This window comes from Eumetopias jubatus, unplaced genomic scaffold (assembly GCF_037043125.1).
Source record: "Eumetopias jubatus isolate StellerSeaLion01/CBP00866 unplaced genomic scaffold, mEumJub1_p1.0 scaffold_5, whole genome shotgun sequence".
NCBI classification, from domain to species: domain Eukaryota; kingdom Metazoa; phylum Chordata; class Mammalia; order Carnivora; family Otariidae; genus Eumetopias; species Eumetopias jubatus.
This window is the reverse complement of record NW_028274811.1, coordinates 62,980,677-62,996,419: the sequence shown is the minus strand read 5'-3', so window position 1 is coordinate 62,996,419 and position 15,743 is coordinate 62,980,677. Positions and strand designations below refer to the sequence as shown.

The window sequence follows — 15,743 nt, the reverse complement described above, 5'->3', positions numbered from 1 at the left end:
GCCTGGGTTGGCACAGTCAGTTAAGCGTCTGCCTTTGGCTCAGGTCATGATCCTGGGGTCCTGGGAACCGGCCCTGAGTCAGGCTCCCTGCTCAGGGGGGAGCCTGCTTCTCCCTCTCCCCGCTGCTCATGCTCTCTCTCCCTATCTCTCTCTAATAAATAAATAAAATCTTAAAAAAAAACACACACACAAGAAATAAAGTATGCCTACTGATAAAACATCCAGTGAAAAGCATTCTAAATTTCATTAAACTGAAAAGATATGTATCTGAAAATATTTCATAGCATTTAATGGTTTGATTCACTTATTTAAAACAATGCTTACTCAGCACCTACTATGTGCCAGGTACTATTCTAGGCACCAAGTATACAAAAGTTTAACAAACAGAAATTCCAGCCTCGTGTACCCTAATTCAAGTGCTGACATTTTAGATATTCTCTTATGTTACACCATCTGTGAACGCTGTTCTATTATTATGGAATATTTCATTTTTGAGAGAAAAACACATATGAAAGAAAATTTTCTATTTATACTCCCCTTTAAAAACTGTGAGAAAAAATTAAGAGTAAAATTTACTTGAATATTTCCATTAATAGTAAATGTGAAATTTTGACTGCCTATTTAGAACTTCAGGCCTGGAAAAACAACGTGGTCACCAGTTTTGAATTTTGTGCTAAGAACATCTGGAAGAAGCACAGCTGTAAGCATTCACTGCTCCAAAAACTTTGGTGACCAGAAATAAAAGCCATGGAAATAATAAAATTCAGCAAGGATACAGCTGAACCACATAATAATAGCATAAAAAGTGAGCAGGCCAACATGACCAAAAACCAAGGAATTGTTCTCAGACACATAGGATCCAAGAAAGCATCATTTTAACAATATTTGTGGGTAGATAAAGATGTAAGTAAGGAAATGAAGATTTTTTTTCTTTTGGCTCCTTATGTATAATGAACCAAAGACTGTGCATAGCCTAAGTTTGTGTTGGTGCTTTGAAGACAGCCTTATCATCACATTAGAGAGCTTGTTGGTATCACATCATGGACCTACTTTACTGCATTTATTAAAAATCCTTCTTCCCCTGAACTCTGTCACATAATCTCCATATAGGTCACCAAATATCAATGTTTAGAACAAATATAAATGAATATAATTACTTGATAATAAATGTATTAATAAAGTTTACTTCTCAATGAACTACTCCAGAGATGGGTGATTTAAGTTTCTTACTGCTGACTGATAAGAGTTATAAAGGTCACATAATAATCATCAATCATTAACCTACTTTGTGACTTAACTTTGCGATACAACCCTCTATGTTGAAGTGATGATAGACCACATGATAATTAGACCTCAAAACATTCATTAGATAAAACATTACTAATGGAAAAGAAATCAGTGAATTTAGTGTGTGGGAGATTAAAAGGAACCCCACATCCTTTTAATTTCACTCAAATGAAAAGAGAAAAAAATTATCCAAATTGAAGGTTGCAGCAATCAAAAAGCTGTACAAAAAAAAACAGGATGAGGTATAGGAAGGAAATCCATTTTCATGTTTCAATTATGTAATTGTTTCAATGTTCTTAATCATGTTATTTTCTCTATAAAGTGCCAAACCAAATCATATTCATGTAATAAACCTCAACTAACCATGGAAACAATTATATTATTTGGTTTGATATTTTGTCCCTGAAATGTATACAAGAAAATAGAAATGAATAATGACAGATATATAAAACATTTATGAGATTCAAAACTTTAGTGTCTTTGAAAATAAAACAACCATATATGGTGCACTATAAAATTTTCTGTTTGAAAGCCTGGTTAGTAAGCAAGCCAAAATGTTAACAACACAAAGGATATGGAAGTTTTCTAACACATTTTTCTCTCACTATTCATTAGCTAAAAAACAAATGGCAAAGCATACTATATTTCTGATCAATGCCAATAATAAATAAATATGAAACTGGAGTTTTCTCTAAAAAATGCTAATTCTAAAATAAATGGTTCACTTTCTTTTTTCCTAGGAAGTTTTATACATTTGAGGCATCCTTCCAAAGAATATCTAGTGAACATGTAGGTCCCAGGCACTGGTCTAGATACTTATAAAGAATGAATGACAGAAAAATCAGATGCATTCCTTGCTCCTAATGAATCTAGTGAAACAATATTGATAATATTAAGAACAACTGCCAGCACATTTTTTATGACATATACAAATTGTTCCATAAATGTAAACTCAGCTTAAATTTCTTAAAATACACTCATCAGTGTATTCTTTTATTCCCAATCCTTAACGATAAAAAAAAAAAAATTCGAACAACATAATATTGTTCTTTGCTTTCGTGAACGAGGTTTACTAACTTAAATTAGAATTTAGTATTTCTTTTGATAATTAAGGCTCTTAAAGCATCTCAAGGTCATCTGTCTAATCAGAACTAATTATACACAATAAGCCACTTGTCAGCTGGGAACATCTAAGTTATAAATACAGTATTCCTTACATACAAGCAACCACTTCACCTAGGACCTGCCTCCTGGGCTGTATGGTTGGAACTGCTCTTCTTTCCAGACAACTGGCATTAACCTCCTGCCATTATCTTCAGCCCTGTGCACCCCCTTCCCAAAACAGAGCTACCGCCACTTGGGTACCCTAGCATACAGAGAGCTAAACTGAAAATTTTTCTTCCACTCCTACATGGCAACAACCAAGCACCAACTGGTTTCTCTTAACATAGAAGTTTACAGCTTAAATAGATCCCATAATACATACTGCAAACATTATCCTTGAAATTTCTTTATTTTATTAATACTTATATCAGCATTCCTTACCCTCTGTCATAAAAGAAGAGTTTTTTTTAAAACCTGCAATTATAAACTCAGTTTGACCATACTGTGTAACAGAATTTGTAACATCCAAGAAAGAAACAAAACTTCACCATGTAATTTTAAAAGATATAATAATTACAATAACAAGTTTTAGGGAAATATTTCAAAATTAATATATAAATGGTATGTAAATTAACATGACAAAATTATTTTACCTAAAAATTATTTACAACATAACTCTAGAAAGGACTGTTGCATAACTATAGAAAGAGTTTTTTAAATCTTTCAAAATATACTTTAGAAGATTATGAAAACTTCACTATATGAGCAAAACATAATTCTATATATTTTCACTTTATAACTGCCATGTTCCATAAATAATTTCAGGGCCATTAGACTTTTTAAAAGATCACTGCCAAAGACACAAAAAATTTAAAGTTTATTTCATGAAATAATAGCCAATATCCCACATGTGGGTTTGAACCTTGGTTTACAAAATCTCTAACACTATTTTGTTTTTGTTACAAACGTAATACATGTTCACTAGAAAATAATTCAAACAATGTAAGTGTCTAAAATAAAAAGAAAATCATCACCACCCCACTCCACCAAGCTAACAAATCCCTTGGCCCAGCCAACCCACCTCCCTATGCCTCCCAATATTTCCCTGGGGTCCTGAAAAAAAAAAAAAAATACGTGTATAAAGTACTATTTATGTTTTGTAAAAAGAGATCATTTAAAAACCCTGACCAACCCCAAGTTTCAAGACTCAACTAGTGACCAGAATTTTCTAGGGCACATGCTTATTTCTCTATCCTTCTATTAATTATAGAAACTGGCATTAAATATTATAAATCTACGTGTAAATTAGACAGCAATAACAAGTACAGCAATGTTAATTTTACCCAGAATCTACTAAAGAAACACCTCAATCTGAAGTGTCACTGGGGACTGAAGAACAGCATATTACCGAAATTTTACTTTTAAAAAATTTGCTTTGAATATTACCTGTCCCGGTCCATGCTGACTGACCATCAGTAAGTGTAATAACAAAACCAGATCCTAATGTTTTCTCCCAAGCCACTTGTAGAAAATGAACTACATCAGGTTCAGAAGCAAGACAGATTCTGCTTACTTTTCTCTCCATTTCTGGTCACCTGTTATAAAAAAATAAAATTAATATTTTTGTAAGAAACCGTGACTATCGTATAGTTATATTTTGTATATTGGTCTCTCAGCTACACAAAGCACCAAGGAAATAAGTAAAACAAAAAAACCATGTAACAGTTAGCCAACCACAAATCTCAGTAAATCATAGTTCTATTCAACTGATTTATAATTTTTACAGATAAGAAAAACAGAGGCCCGTAAATGGCAAATGAGTTGCCCAAGTTGAATGTTGAAAAAAATTACTATATCCAAAAATATGAAGAGTAAAGGCTTTTCTTACTGATCCCACTTTCATTTCTAATGATTACAGGTTCTTTTTCTATGAATTCAAAAGCCATTCTTCTGGTAATTTACTCTAGAATCTTGCCCAGATTGACCTCAAACTTATCAAACTGTGGTACGACACATATTTGGTTCAAAGCAAATAACTATATTTTTTCTAATACTGGAATATCCCCTGACCACGTGCACTTCATTAAGAGATGCTTAAGCTGTAGAAGCTAACATGCATAACAAAATACCCTAAAAATTACAAACATGCAAAGAAAAAAACATAACAAAAAGTCAAAACCAGGAACAAAGCACAAACTTCCAAAGATGAAAAACTAGAGAGAATTATTCTTTAATCACAAAGCATGAATCTCTTCCTAGATAATCCTGAAAAAGCTAAAGAAAATTCTTCAATCTTTTATTCGGGAGAAGAGTATAAAATTCCTTCAATTTTTATGACCAGCATATATAATATGCTATAAAAATCCAAAAGCAAATTATTAATTGGCACTTCACTGACAACTGATTACTAAGTTTTAAAAGCAAATTTTTAAATCAGTTTTAATTTGCTTTCTCAATTTAAAACTATTACATTTTCATAAAGCACATTATTTTTCTCAATTAACAATTGAATATGAAAATAAAAACTGAATATGAAAAACTCACTTTGTCAGCTCTTCACACAATTGAATATGAAAATAAAAACAACTCACTTTGTCAGCTCCTCACAAAACAAAACTAACTTACTACAGATCTCTATCTTCTGGGAGTGGGAGGGATGCTTAATTATAGAATGCTAGAGCTATTCTATCTTACAGTAAAAAGCACAAGGAAGCAGGGCGATTTCCAGAATAAAAGAAAATATCTAAAATTAATAGTGTAAGATACTTCCAAATTGGTAAATTAACAATAATTCTAACTTCTACCTAAAGTGTATTCAGAAGACTGTTTATTATCTTCCCAGTAAAAGACCAAGTTTTAAAATAACCATACTTGTAGCCACATCAATTAAGCATGTTTATGTGTTAAAAATATGTAAATTTGTAGGTTTGACTACATCATAACCATTGAAAAAATATAATTATTTTTAAATATTTCATTTAGCCAAAAATTTTCCTACATTGAGGTCTTTCTTGCCTCAGTATGCTTATTCTGAAATGCGTTATCCATTCGTGAATATTTTCTTTTAAATGAATTAGTCAAAACACCTAACATGCAGTTAATTACCCACATGCTCTATAATCCTTAAATTTGAAAATTGCTGGAAAATGTGTATTACTATTTTTCTATGCCAATCATTGAAAAAGACACATAGAGACTTACATAATTCTAATAGGCCCCAAAACCACAACTTTGGAGTGGGAAGGGTAATAGAAACTACTTATGAAGGCCACTTTTTGCCTCTCTAGAATTTATATACAAACACACAGATACACTTGCACAGGGTATTTCTTCTTAAATGTGCCTCAAGAAGCATGGCTATTGTTAGCAATTAATGTAATTTTGCGAAAGGAAATCTCAGCACTTAGAATTGCTCTAAAACAGCAATTGGTTTCACTGCTATTTTTCACCATATTTGAAACGAGTGACAAACTGCTAATTATACAAAGTAGTTTAAAATTCAGTATTCCAGATGCTTCATTCTACTTTCACAATGACATAAAGGGCTTTAATCTCAGTAATGTTAAAAAGACATTTAGGGATCAGATTAGTTTTAATAACATCTTTGAATTATTTGTGTTTCAAATATTTTCCAGTTTTCTGACCAACTCTAGGTTGGTCTAAAATTAAATTGTATTATTTTAAAGCTAAAATTAAATTGTATTATTTTAAAGATTCCATTATTTTACTAAACTCAGATTTCAAACTTTGGATGCTGTGAGTCATGTTTAAGCACTTAATATTTATAGCCCAAATGTGACCACTCAGGTACTCCTATAAATACTTTGTGCCTCAGTAGCCTCAGATGTTTTCTCTGTATCAACTGAGTTTTAATTTCCTGATAATATATTATTTGAACGACTTTTGAATGAAATTCATTCTTCTACTTACTGAAGTCACCCCCTCATTAAATATCAAGTAGAAAATATCTAAGAACCAACCACAAAAATAGGAAAAAGGATGACTTGCCAGGTCTTTCAAGAATCCTAAGAGCAAACCAATAATCTCTTTGCTTTCAGCAGCCCTGTAAATGGGAATAGTCAGCCATAATTTTTCTGCCCCAAGAATACTTGAAGAAAGGGGTGGAATCCTCTTTAGAGGGACTGATCGATTAGGGCCATAAGAAAGCGTGTTTTATTTTCTAAGGGCACTAAAGGTCGCACTAGTATCAGCACCTCTCCCAGCCAGAGCCCAGGAGCTAAGACAAGCCTGCAGATGTAAACAGTTGAGTCCCACCCCAATTTGTACATCAGTAGCTTTATTGAAAGCTCAGAACAGATGAGAATTGAGAAGCTTATCTTTAGTACTTTGTGCCTTTGATACTTGGCTTCCTTCTTAGAAGAGAAATAAGTTGTTGGCTGGTATGCAGTTGATGTGATCTACACTCTGAACAAATACCATTCACAGTTGCCTCTGAATAAACAAGACGCTTTTTAAATTAGTTTACAAAGAATTTTGTATGCCCTTTTGGATGCTGATAAGGAGCAGTGCAGAAGCCAACTCTCTTAGGTCAGCTCAAGTTAGTGACAACACTATATCATTGATAACACCATTTTGAACTTGAGCTTCTTTTATTTTCCTTTATAACTAAGTTACGGGGTCTTTTCAAGCTGCTTGGCTGCAGGTGTTCAAACTTCTGCAACTATGCCAAGGAGTTGTACTTACAGATCAGAAAGGACTAAATGCATGTTTCTAATGAAGCAATTAACTTAAGTGCCCCCTTGTTCAGAAAAGTAGGCTGATACCTAAAGTGAATTCAGAATAAAGATTAGCACACAGCACACTGTTAAGTCTGTAATTAGATTCCTGATCATATTATTTTGTTTAACCTTATTTTTTAAAAAAAAAGGGAAGAAAAGAAAAAAATGTAAATTCTAAATTGAAAGTATGGTGATAATTTTTTTTAAAGTTCTATCATATTATAAAAATTCAAGGGTAGAACCATACGTACTGCTAAATAAAAACGAAAGAAAGTCTTATGCAACAACCACTGGGCTATTTACTTTACTTTTAATAAGAAAAACATCACACAAAACTAAATGCAAAGAAAATGATGATTTTCCTGTTTGTTAAGTATTTTTAAAAAGCATTGGTTATTAATGTTTATCTTACCAGAATTCCCACACCGAAGACTTTTTTTTAAATTAATAATTGATTCCTAGCATTTATTTCTTTCCTATAATTTTCATTAATAGCATGTCAACTTGCTGGTTGGAGTTATCTATCTGACTAAAGGGTAAATTAAGTCTTTTTTTTTCCTAAATGACCACAAAATCAAAATCAGTTTACCTTTAAATTTCCAAAGCAATTAAACAAAAATATCAAGCTAACTTTCTATAGAAGAAATGCTTTCTTGAAAGAATATTTTCAAGTTCCAATTATCTAAACTTTAAGGGAAAAGAATTTATAGTATTATTAAATACTTTTCTAATCATGTCAATATTACCTCTATTCTATTAATTTAGAAATTTAAGTAAGGTGTCCAGGTTTCCCTGAGATTTTCTTGGTTTCAACTTTCCAAGTCCCAGGTGCTAGAAACCTCCCAACCTCAGGCCAACTAGGATGGATGGTCACCCAAAGTAAGAGTAAAATACAGTTAAGACTGTGGACGTAATTTTGTTCAAAAACTTGTAAAATACAGCTCACGTTTAAGTTAGATGTCAGGTTAACAGTCTGATGCTTCAGGAATAAAGCATTAGAACTATAAAATTAGTCTAAAAAGTAAGGCATCTTTGCCATGGTCATAGTCCATTCTCAGTTACCCCTTATGGCTGTGGAATGCCACCTGCAGCCATTCCAAATATCATATTACTACTCATTTCCTCTACTTATCTTTTACAAATACCATTAGTAATCATTAGTTTCAGTGATTCAAGTTCACTTCCTCTTTCTTTTTTCTTTACCCAATGAACTAAGTATTTTAAAACAGTAAAATAGCTTGACTAAATTTCCCACATAAAATCTAACACCTAGATCCAAAATGCCCTAAAAATTGGACCCAGAGTTCCAGGACTTCCTTTCTATTCATCAAATGGACACTCTTAATTACAAATAAACTTGGCAGAAAGGATGAGAGCATACTTATCATTTTGGAAACTTTCTAAACTTTCACAAGAACACTTCAGTCCTAACTGCAGAGTTTCCTGTGAGAATGACACTTAACAGAACTGAAGAGATAAGATAATACCTGAAATATAGCATTAGCTAAACAACAGTCTTTCTTCATTAAGAATGTAGTAATTTTGATTTCTTAAGCCATGAAATTTTGACACCTCTCTCGTATTTTAATTTCAGAAGACCGAGGGTGTTCCTATGAAATACCATCAGTTAAGTGTATATGCAGTCTTTTCTACTTCAAAAATGTGCTGCTCAGAACTGAAATGTAACTAAAAGCATTTGTATGGAAAAGAAACAGGACTTGCACTGTACTTTTTCCCTTACTCACAAACCCACCATTTACTTACAACTGTACCCATTTATCTGCCTATTTCAAATGGCAAACAGGGGATGAATGATAAGACTGGGGTACAAATGAGAGTTAATGCTGAAAAAAAGAACCCTATAACATATCCTTAACTGGTGACAGCACCTAATTCAGCCACTCAAAAAAATTTAGGAACTATGCGAAACTGCCGGTATTTAACAATGTTTAACCTACAAAAAAATGGCAATTTCACATGGTTTGAATGACAGCAAGTTATAAACAGCACATTCCATATTGGATGAATAATTACTATTTATTTCCCATGCTGTGATTTTTGACTCTAAGTCATTTTCAACCACATCCCTGAACATATTTTGGACTGTAGTGGGAGGATGTTCCAAGATAAAAGCAAAAGATTCACGAGCTGATAACTGTGCTAGGTGATGGGTACACAGGAATCCATTATGTCCTACCTTTATATATGTTTGAAATTTTCTACAATAAAATGAATAAAAAGAAAATAGTTCATTAAGTATTATTTGACCATCAGGCTGATTATATTGTTACAGAGTACCTTTGTAAAAAGAGACAAAGTCACCTATTAGAAATTTATTCTTAAATATATAATTCAATACTTCAAAACTTAGGAGCCTATTTAAGAAATATTAAGTTCAGTGTTGACTTTGGTAAATAGTCTTTATCTGATAAGCTTGACACCTGAAATACTGGGATGTAATGCTGTGATGACTGACTCAGAGATGAGCACATGATTCAAGTTAGGACAAATAAGACCAGTGAAGCCTAATTCCACGACTTAAGGATATAGATTCTTCTCTACTGGATTTGATGCCATAACAAATCCTGAGCCTGAAGCTGCTGACAACAAAACCAACAGAGCAGAAAGTGAAACTGAGGTGTGGGCAGCAGCTCAGATCTGGTTCCAGCAACACCAGAATCTAGATCTAATCAAATATATTTTAGGTATGAGGCCAAGAAGTTCCTTCCTGTTTAAGCTACTTGGTTTCAGGCTTTGGAATCAGTCAGACTTCAGTATGAATCCTCACTGTCATTTCTTGGTTGTGTGGACTTCAGGAAATTATTTAATTCTCTAAACCTCAATTATCTCCTAGTACCTGCAAAACAGTTGTCAGTCAGCAATGTGTGTATTCCGTCATTGGCATGAGGACCAAACTTTGGGAAACACTATATTAAACTCATAATATTTAACACCAAACAGCAAGTTTCACATTTTCAGCTTAATATGTTTACACTCTCATCAGTTCTAAAATACGTGACATTTGAAAGCACTGGGCAACTTTGTTATCACTACGTGATAAATAACTGGTAACAGGTGGTTCAAGAAGACAACTGGTGAATATTTTCCAGAAGGCCCTAATGATTCTAGAAAAAAAATGTCTATTCAAAACAAAGGTTCAAGTCTTGGTTACATGCAAAAAAAATGTTTTTCAAGTTTTAAAATCATTAATTAATAAATTTAATGTTTCTCCTTAAAACTCAACAGCTTACCTCAAAATATTGGCAAATGTGCTCTAAAAGAGGGCTCCAATCAATTTAAATTTTAAAATTGTTTCTTTCCCTTCCATCCTTAATATACTAAAAAAAATACATTAAAAGCCTTTTATGAACCTCTAATACAATTTATTTTTCATATTTGAAAATTTGTTTATAAAATATTTATAGCAATAAATGTAGCTCCTGGCCAAACATATGACCTCAACTATACTTTGCATTCATTCTTCACAATATAAACTTAAGAGTGTGATGTGGTTAAACAACTAGATTACTATATAAAAGCCATCAGTCTCTGTTACTAGAAAAGCAATGAGAGAACTAGTCCTGATACTCATGGTTCATGCTCTTCTAGGACTGTTTTAGGAATATCATTCAAACAATGCTCAGTTTAACCTTCTATACGTCTGGAAAACAGATGTAAGACTGTTTGTATGGTTCCAATGACTTGATAAAAAAGCTTCAAATGTGTCTTTACTTTGCATCAAATGCTCTATTACAGTGATATTCATATGGGAATTAAAAGTGGTAATCTGTGATATTCAACCAAACATACCAACTTTACTTGCTCTTTAATCCACTCATTTTCTTCCGATATATAGCTGTCAAATAATCAGAACAAATCTTATCACATTTAAACTTCAGAAACTTACTTTGTTTTCTCTATTGCTAAATTCTCAGAGCATAAACTTTTGGTTCCCAAAAGTAATTTCTGAGTCTTGAGGTGAGCCAATTTTTGTAAGAATAATATGTAAAATGAGGTTGGTTCCTAAACACAGGATTAAGGCAAGAGTTTTTTATTCAATTTATAGATGAGTTATCATTGCACAAGTAATTTACAAAATTATAAATTGCAACCATGCTGTCATTTTTTAAAAACACGTAAGTTAAGCCCACAAATGGAACGGTATTAGTATACTATGTTATACAAGCATCTACCTACAAATTAACAAAGAACTGTCAAAAATATTTTTTAAATTCAACTTTAAGTGCTCCAAAGTTTAGACAGATGTTATCCTACTTTCTCTGAGCAGCTGTTCATTGGACATGTTCCTTATTTATTGATATACTGTGTTCAATGCTAGTGTCACATTTCTTAAACAGGAACTTGGCAACTTCCAAATTCCATGGTAAATATTGACGTATCTCAGCATGTCAATATTTATACTGCCAACACTTTGATGAGTCTCCTCAACAATGGCTGCATCTTATTTCTTAGCAGCCACTTCTGTTCCAATTGAGCAAGGTCTTTCTTTATTCAACAGCATCCTCTCACACAAAGACCAGATTGACTTTCTGGCTTATTTCAACATTTTGGACACTTTTACAGGGTTAGTAAAGTTCAAAGAAACAAGGCACAAATTTAGGAATAGTCGTTTTTGATTACTTAATCCCAAACCTAATCATCATTTCAACCCCACTGCTGTGGCCAAAAACTGCTGAGGCCTTTTCAAAATTTATAGAGCCAGATTATTTCCTTTTCTGTTAGTCCTAAAGGCTATACAACATTACAAAAAGATTGGTTTACGGACTACAACAATGATGATAATATTCAGGGGACAGTTTAAATTCAGAATGTTTACCATGAAAGGTAGTTCAAGGTCTGGTTCATTATCTACAATTAAACTGTTTTAAATACAAAATTACTTCACCTAATTTTGTGCCAAGTATCAGAAATTATGTTAACAAACTAATTATCTTTAACTCAACCTTAACAACAAATTTCCATGTCATTGTGAGAAAAATCTTCACAATATCTTGAAAATAGACTGGGATTTCCCAATGACATACAACCAAAAGTTTAACTTAAAACCAGTGGCAGTACTGGCATCTAGCAAAAACATGGATGTCTCATGAGCAGTTTGGAATTCCAGCATGGATTTCCCCTTTGAGACAACAAAAGTCTCAAGGGTGTTCTTCCAAAAAGAGCCCCGTCTCATCAACATTAAAAACTGCTGACTATAATAACCCTCTGTTCATCTATTTCAGCCAATGTCTTAGGAAAAAAAGCACAACTCATGTTCTCATCAGCACTAGCAGCTTCACAAATGACAAGGAACAAATTGCCCTGGACTATAAAATGCATTAACTACCTCCTACCTGTATAAAAACTATCCTTCTATTAATTTAAGGACAGCCACCTTTTCCTAGAAAACAAGGTATAGCAAATAGACCATCAGTTTTTTGAGATCAAAACTCTACTGCTTCATAGCTGAGTGACTTTGGTCATGCTATTAATGCATTAAAAACATTCACTGACTGCTTCCTATGTACAGGGCTTTGATATCCCCGGAATGAGTTAAGACACATTCCCACCTCTCGAGTGAGATAAAACCCAAAAATAATTACTTTACAAGCTTGTAAAGTGCAGAGGCAGGGTGATACCTCCTCTCAAGAGTTCACTTAAGCCAGCCTGACATTTCAGGGAAGGCTTCCCTGAGCTACACCTGATATGAATCTTAAAAAGTGAAAAGGAAAGAGATAAGAAAAGGCATTCCATGCAGAAGACCCTGCATGATGAAAAGCTTGGAGGCAAGAAACAGCATAATACCTGGACACGATAAACAATTCAATGTTTCACAATGACTGCCAATCAAGGGTGACTAAAATTCAGATACCCAGTCAAGTTCATTCATTCAACCAAAGCATGTGCACTTCTGTGCATCAGACAGTGCTTTAGAACGTGGCATAAGGAAACAAAGCAGATAACAATTCTTTCCTTTTAAAATTTGTATTTTAATAGGAGACCAAAAATGAAAAGCCACATAATAAATATGTAAAATACATAGTAAGGTGATAAGTGCTAGAGTAAAAGGAGAAGATAAGACAGGATAGAGAAAACTGGGAGTACAGAGGCCAGGGGGGGAATGGGGGATAGTTGCAAAGCTGTAATTTTAAATAGGAGGTTGAGGTAGGCTTTATTGAAAAGGTGATATATGAGCACATACATAAAGATCAGCTGTGTGGATATCTGGAAAAAAGCATTCCAAGCAGATGAAGCAGCCAGTGCAAAGGCCCTAAGGCAGAAGTGGGCTTAGTGTATTTAAGAAACAAGGAAGCCAGTGTGGCTGGGACAGAGTGAGGGGAGAGCACACAAAGGCTGAAGTCAAGGAGGTAATAGGAAACCAGATCATGTAGAGTTTTGTAGGCCAATGTCAGGATGTCAGCTTTTATCATGAATCAAATGAGAAGTCATACAATGTTTTTAAGCAAAGAAGTAATGTTACATTCCCTTCCAATAAACTTTTTATTTTGGAGTAATACCGAATTTACAGGAAAGCTGCAAAGATAACACAGAGTTCCCATATACATCTCACCCAGTTTCCTCTAATATTAACGTCTGGCGTTCAGAAAGACAGGGAATTAAGAATATGAACTCGGGAGGCTTCAGTATACAGATGGTTATTTAAAGTCATTAAGACTTGATGATATAATCAAAAGGAAGTAAAGAAAGAGGAAAAGAAGAGAAGCAAAGATTGAGCCCTGGAACACTCAATAATAAGAGATCAGGAAGAACAGAAGGAAGACAGAAGGAACCAATGAGGTAGAAGGAAAACCAAGAGAGTGTGATGTCCTGGAAATGAAGAAAATACATCATGAAGAAGGAAGTGATTAACTGCACCAAAGGTTGCTGATAGCTCAAACAGGAAAAAGACGGAATAATCAACACCTGGAGACCACTGGTGACACTAAGAAGAGGATTTTGGGGAAGGGTGGGAGCAAAACCATGCTGGAATGATCTCAAGAAAGAATAGAAAAAGAAGAATTGGGATTTGGAACATAAAATCCTTAGAGGATTTTTGTTCAGAAGAGGAATAAATGGGGTTAGAAGCGGAGAGAGGTTAAGAGAAGCAGTTCTTAAAGTAAAAGAAATAACATGAAGGTCAAAAATGGGTCTTAATCTAAGAGCCACGGGGAAAGAATATAAAAAACAGGGGGGAGGGGAGAAGGACAAAGACAAACACTAGAACACAAAGAGCCTTAATCTTAAACTACGGAGGCTAGCTTAGGGTTAGAGAAAACAAGCAGTTAAGTAAAACCACTACCTTTTAATATATGTGTGACCATCAGTGAATTAAAAAAAAAAAAAAAGGAAATCATACGAAAGGAAACTCTTAACGTTATCAACACTAGATACAAAGTGAAAGGGGGTGGGGGATGAGGGAGGCTGACTAGTGGTAAAAAAGCAATACCACTTTAATTCAAAAACCTTATATTGAGTTCCCAAGAACTATGCGAACTGAACACGTCAAAACACCTGTTTCTCCATTTATATTACGCAAAGACAAAATCGGGTGGAAAATAAACCCTCAGCTAATGGGATTATCAAAACTGAAAGAAGCTAAATAATACTACTGATTAAAAGAGAAAGTTGGCATGTAATTCCTCTCGCTGATGGACCACTTCTCTAGAACACCTATGCAACTATTCAACTCAAGAAAGGGCAGTTTCTTTCCATTTGTTACTACAGAAAGTTCATCCCTTACCCTAAAGGGCCTAGTACGCTTCAGGCCCCAGGTGAAACCCATAAACAGTTTACAAAGAGCGAGGGATTGGGGGGGAGGGAGGGGGAGGGAGGGAGGGAGGGAGGGAGGGGGGAGGGGGAGGGAGGGGGGAGGGGGAGGGGGAGGGAGGGGGGAGGGGGAGGGAGAGGGAGAGAGGGAGGGAGAGGGAGAGGGAGAGGGAGAGGGAGAGAGGGAGAGGGAGGGAGAGAGGGAGAGAGAGAGAGAGAGAGAGAGAGAGAGAGAGAGAGAGAGAGAGAGAGAGAGAGAGAGAAGGCCAGCGTCAGAAAAGTGTCCAACAGCCTACTCAACAAAACCCTCCGGATTCAAGTGTCTTCCTACTTCCACAACCATTACAGGGCACTTCAAAGGCGCTCTGCATTCTAGAGAATCCCTCAGGTGCAAAGGGAGAAACTGAAAAGGGGTGTAGCAGGTGCACACCCTGCACGTAAGTTTAGGGAACCCAGGCGTCCCCCGAGAGTGCAAAAACGGAAGGTCCAGGAGCTTACACACTGAGGGAGATCCGAGCCGGGAAAAATCATGCACTGAGGAGTTCTAAAGGGAAATAATAGGGAACTAAAAAAAAAAGGAAAGAAAGAAAAACAAAACAAGGCCAAACAAAGGACTATTACTATCATTAATTTACTATTACTAAAATACGCAGCTCACGCTTCCGGACCCTACCTCTCAGTTCCTCCACTTCCGGTCTCCTCCAAAAGGCCCGCTCCCGCAGACAGACGTTCCGCAGCCAATGAGAGTGTCGTCCACTTCCGCAAGGGCGCCTGACGTCTTTTAGCTCCGCCTTTTCCGGTTGCGGGGAGCCTATCCTCGTGTCTGGGGCGCGCGGCTCGGGAGGA

The 15,743-nt window shown here is 34.9% G+C and overlaps 1 protein-coding gene across 4 annotated transcripts in view; it reads right to left on the bottom strand.

Moving 5' to 3' along the window:
• Positions 1-15,652, bottom strand: part of XRCC4 (X-ray repair cross complementing 4) — a 320,948-nt gene extending 305,296 nt beyond the window's left edge. For 3 of the 4 annotated variants that reach the window (XR_003610999.2, XM_028114473.2, XM_028114472.2), the window contains exons 1-2: positions 15,571-15,652; positions 3,838-3,986 (exon numbers count right to left, since the gene is read on the bottom strand). Coding sequence is in view for 2 of the 4 variants with exons in the window: in XM_028114473.2 (XP_027970274.1) it covers positions 3,838-3,976 (139 nt within the window). In the remaining 2 variants the exon portion in view is untranslated. The remainder of the gene's footprint in view (positions 1-3,837; positions 3,987-15,570) is intronic. The other variant, XM_028114477.2, reaches the window with a different exon arrangement.
• Between the last annotated feature and the right edge of the window lie 91 nt (positions 15,653-15,743).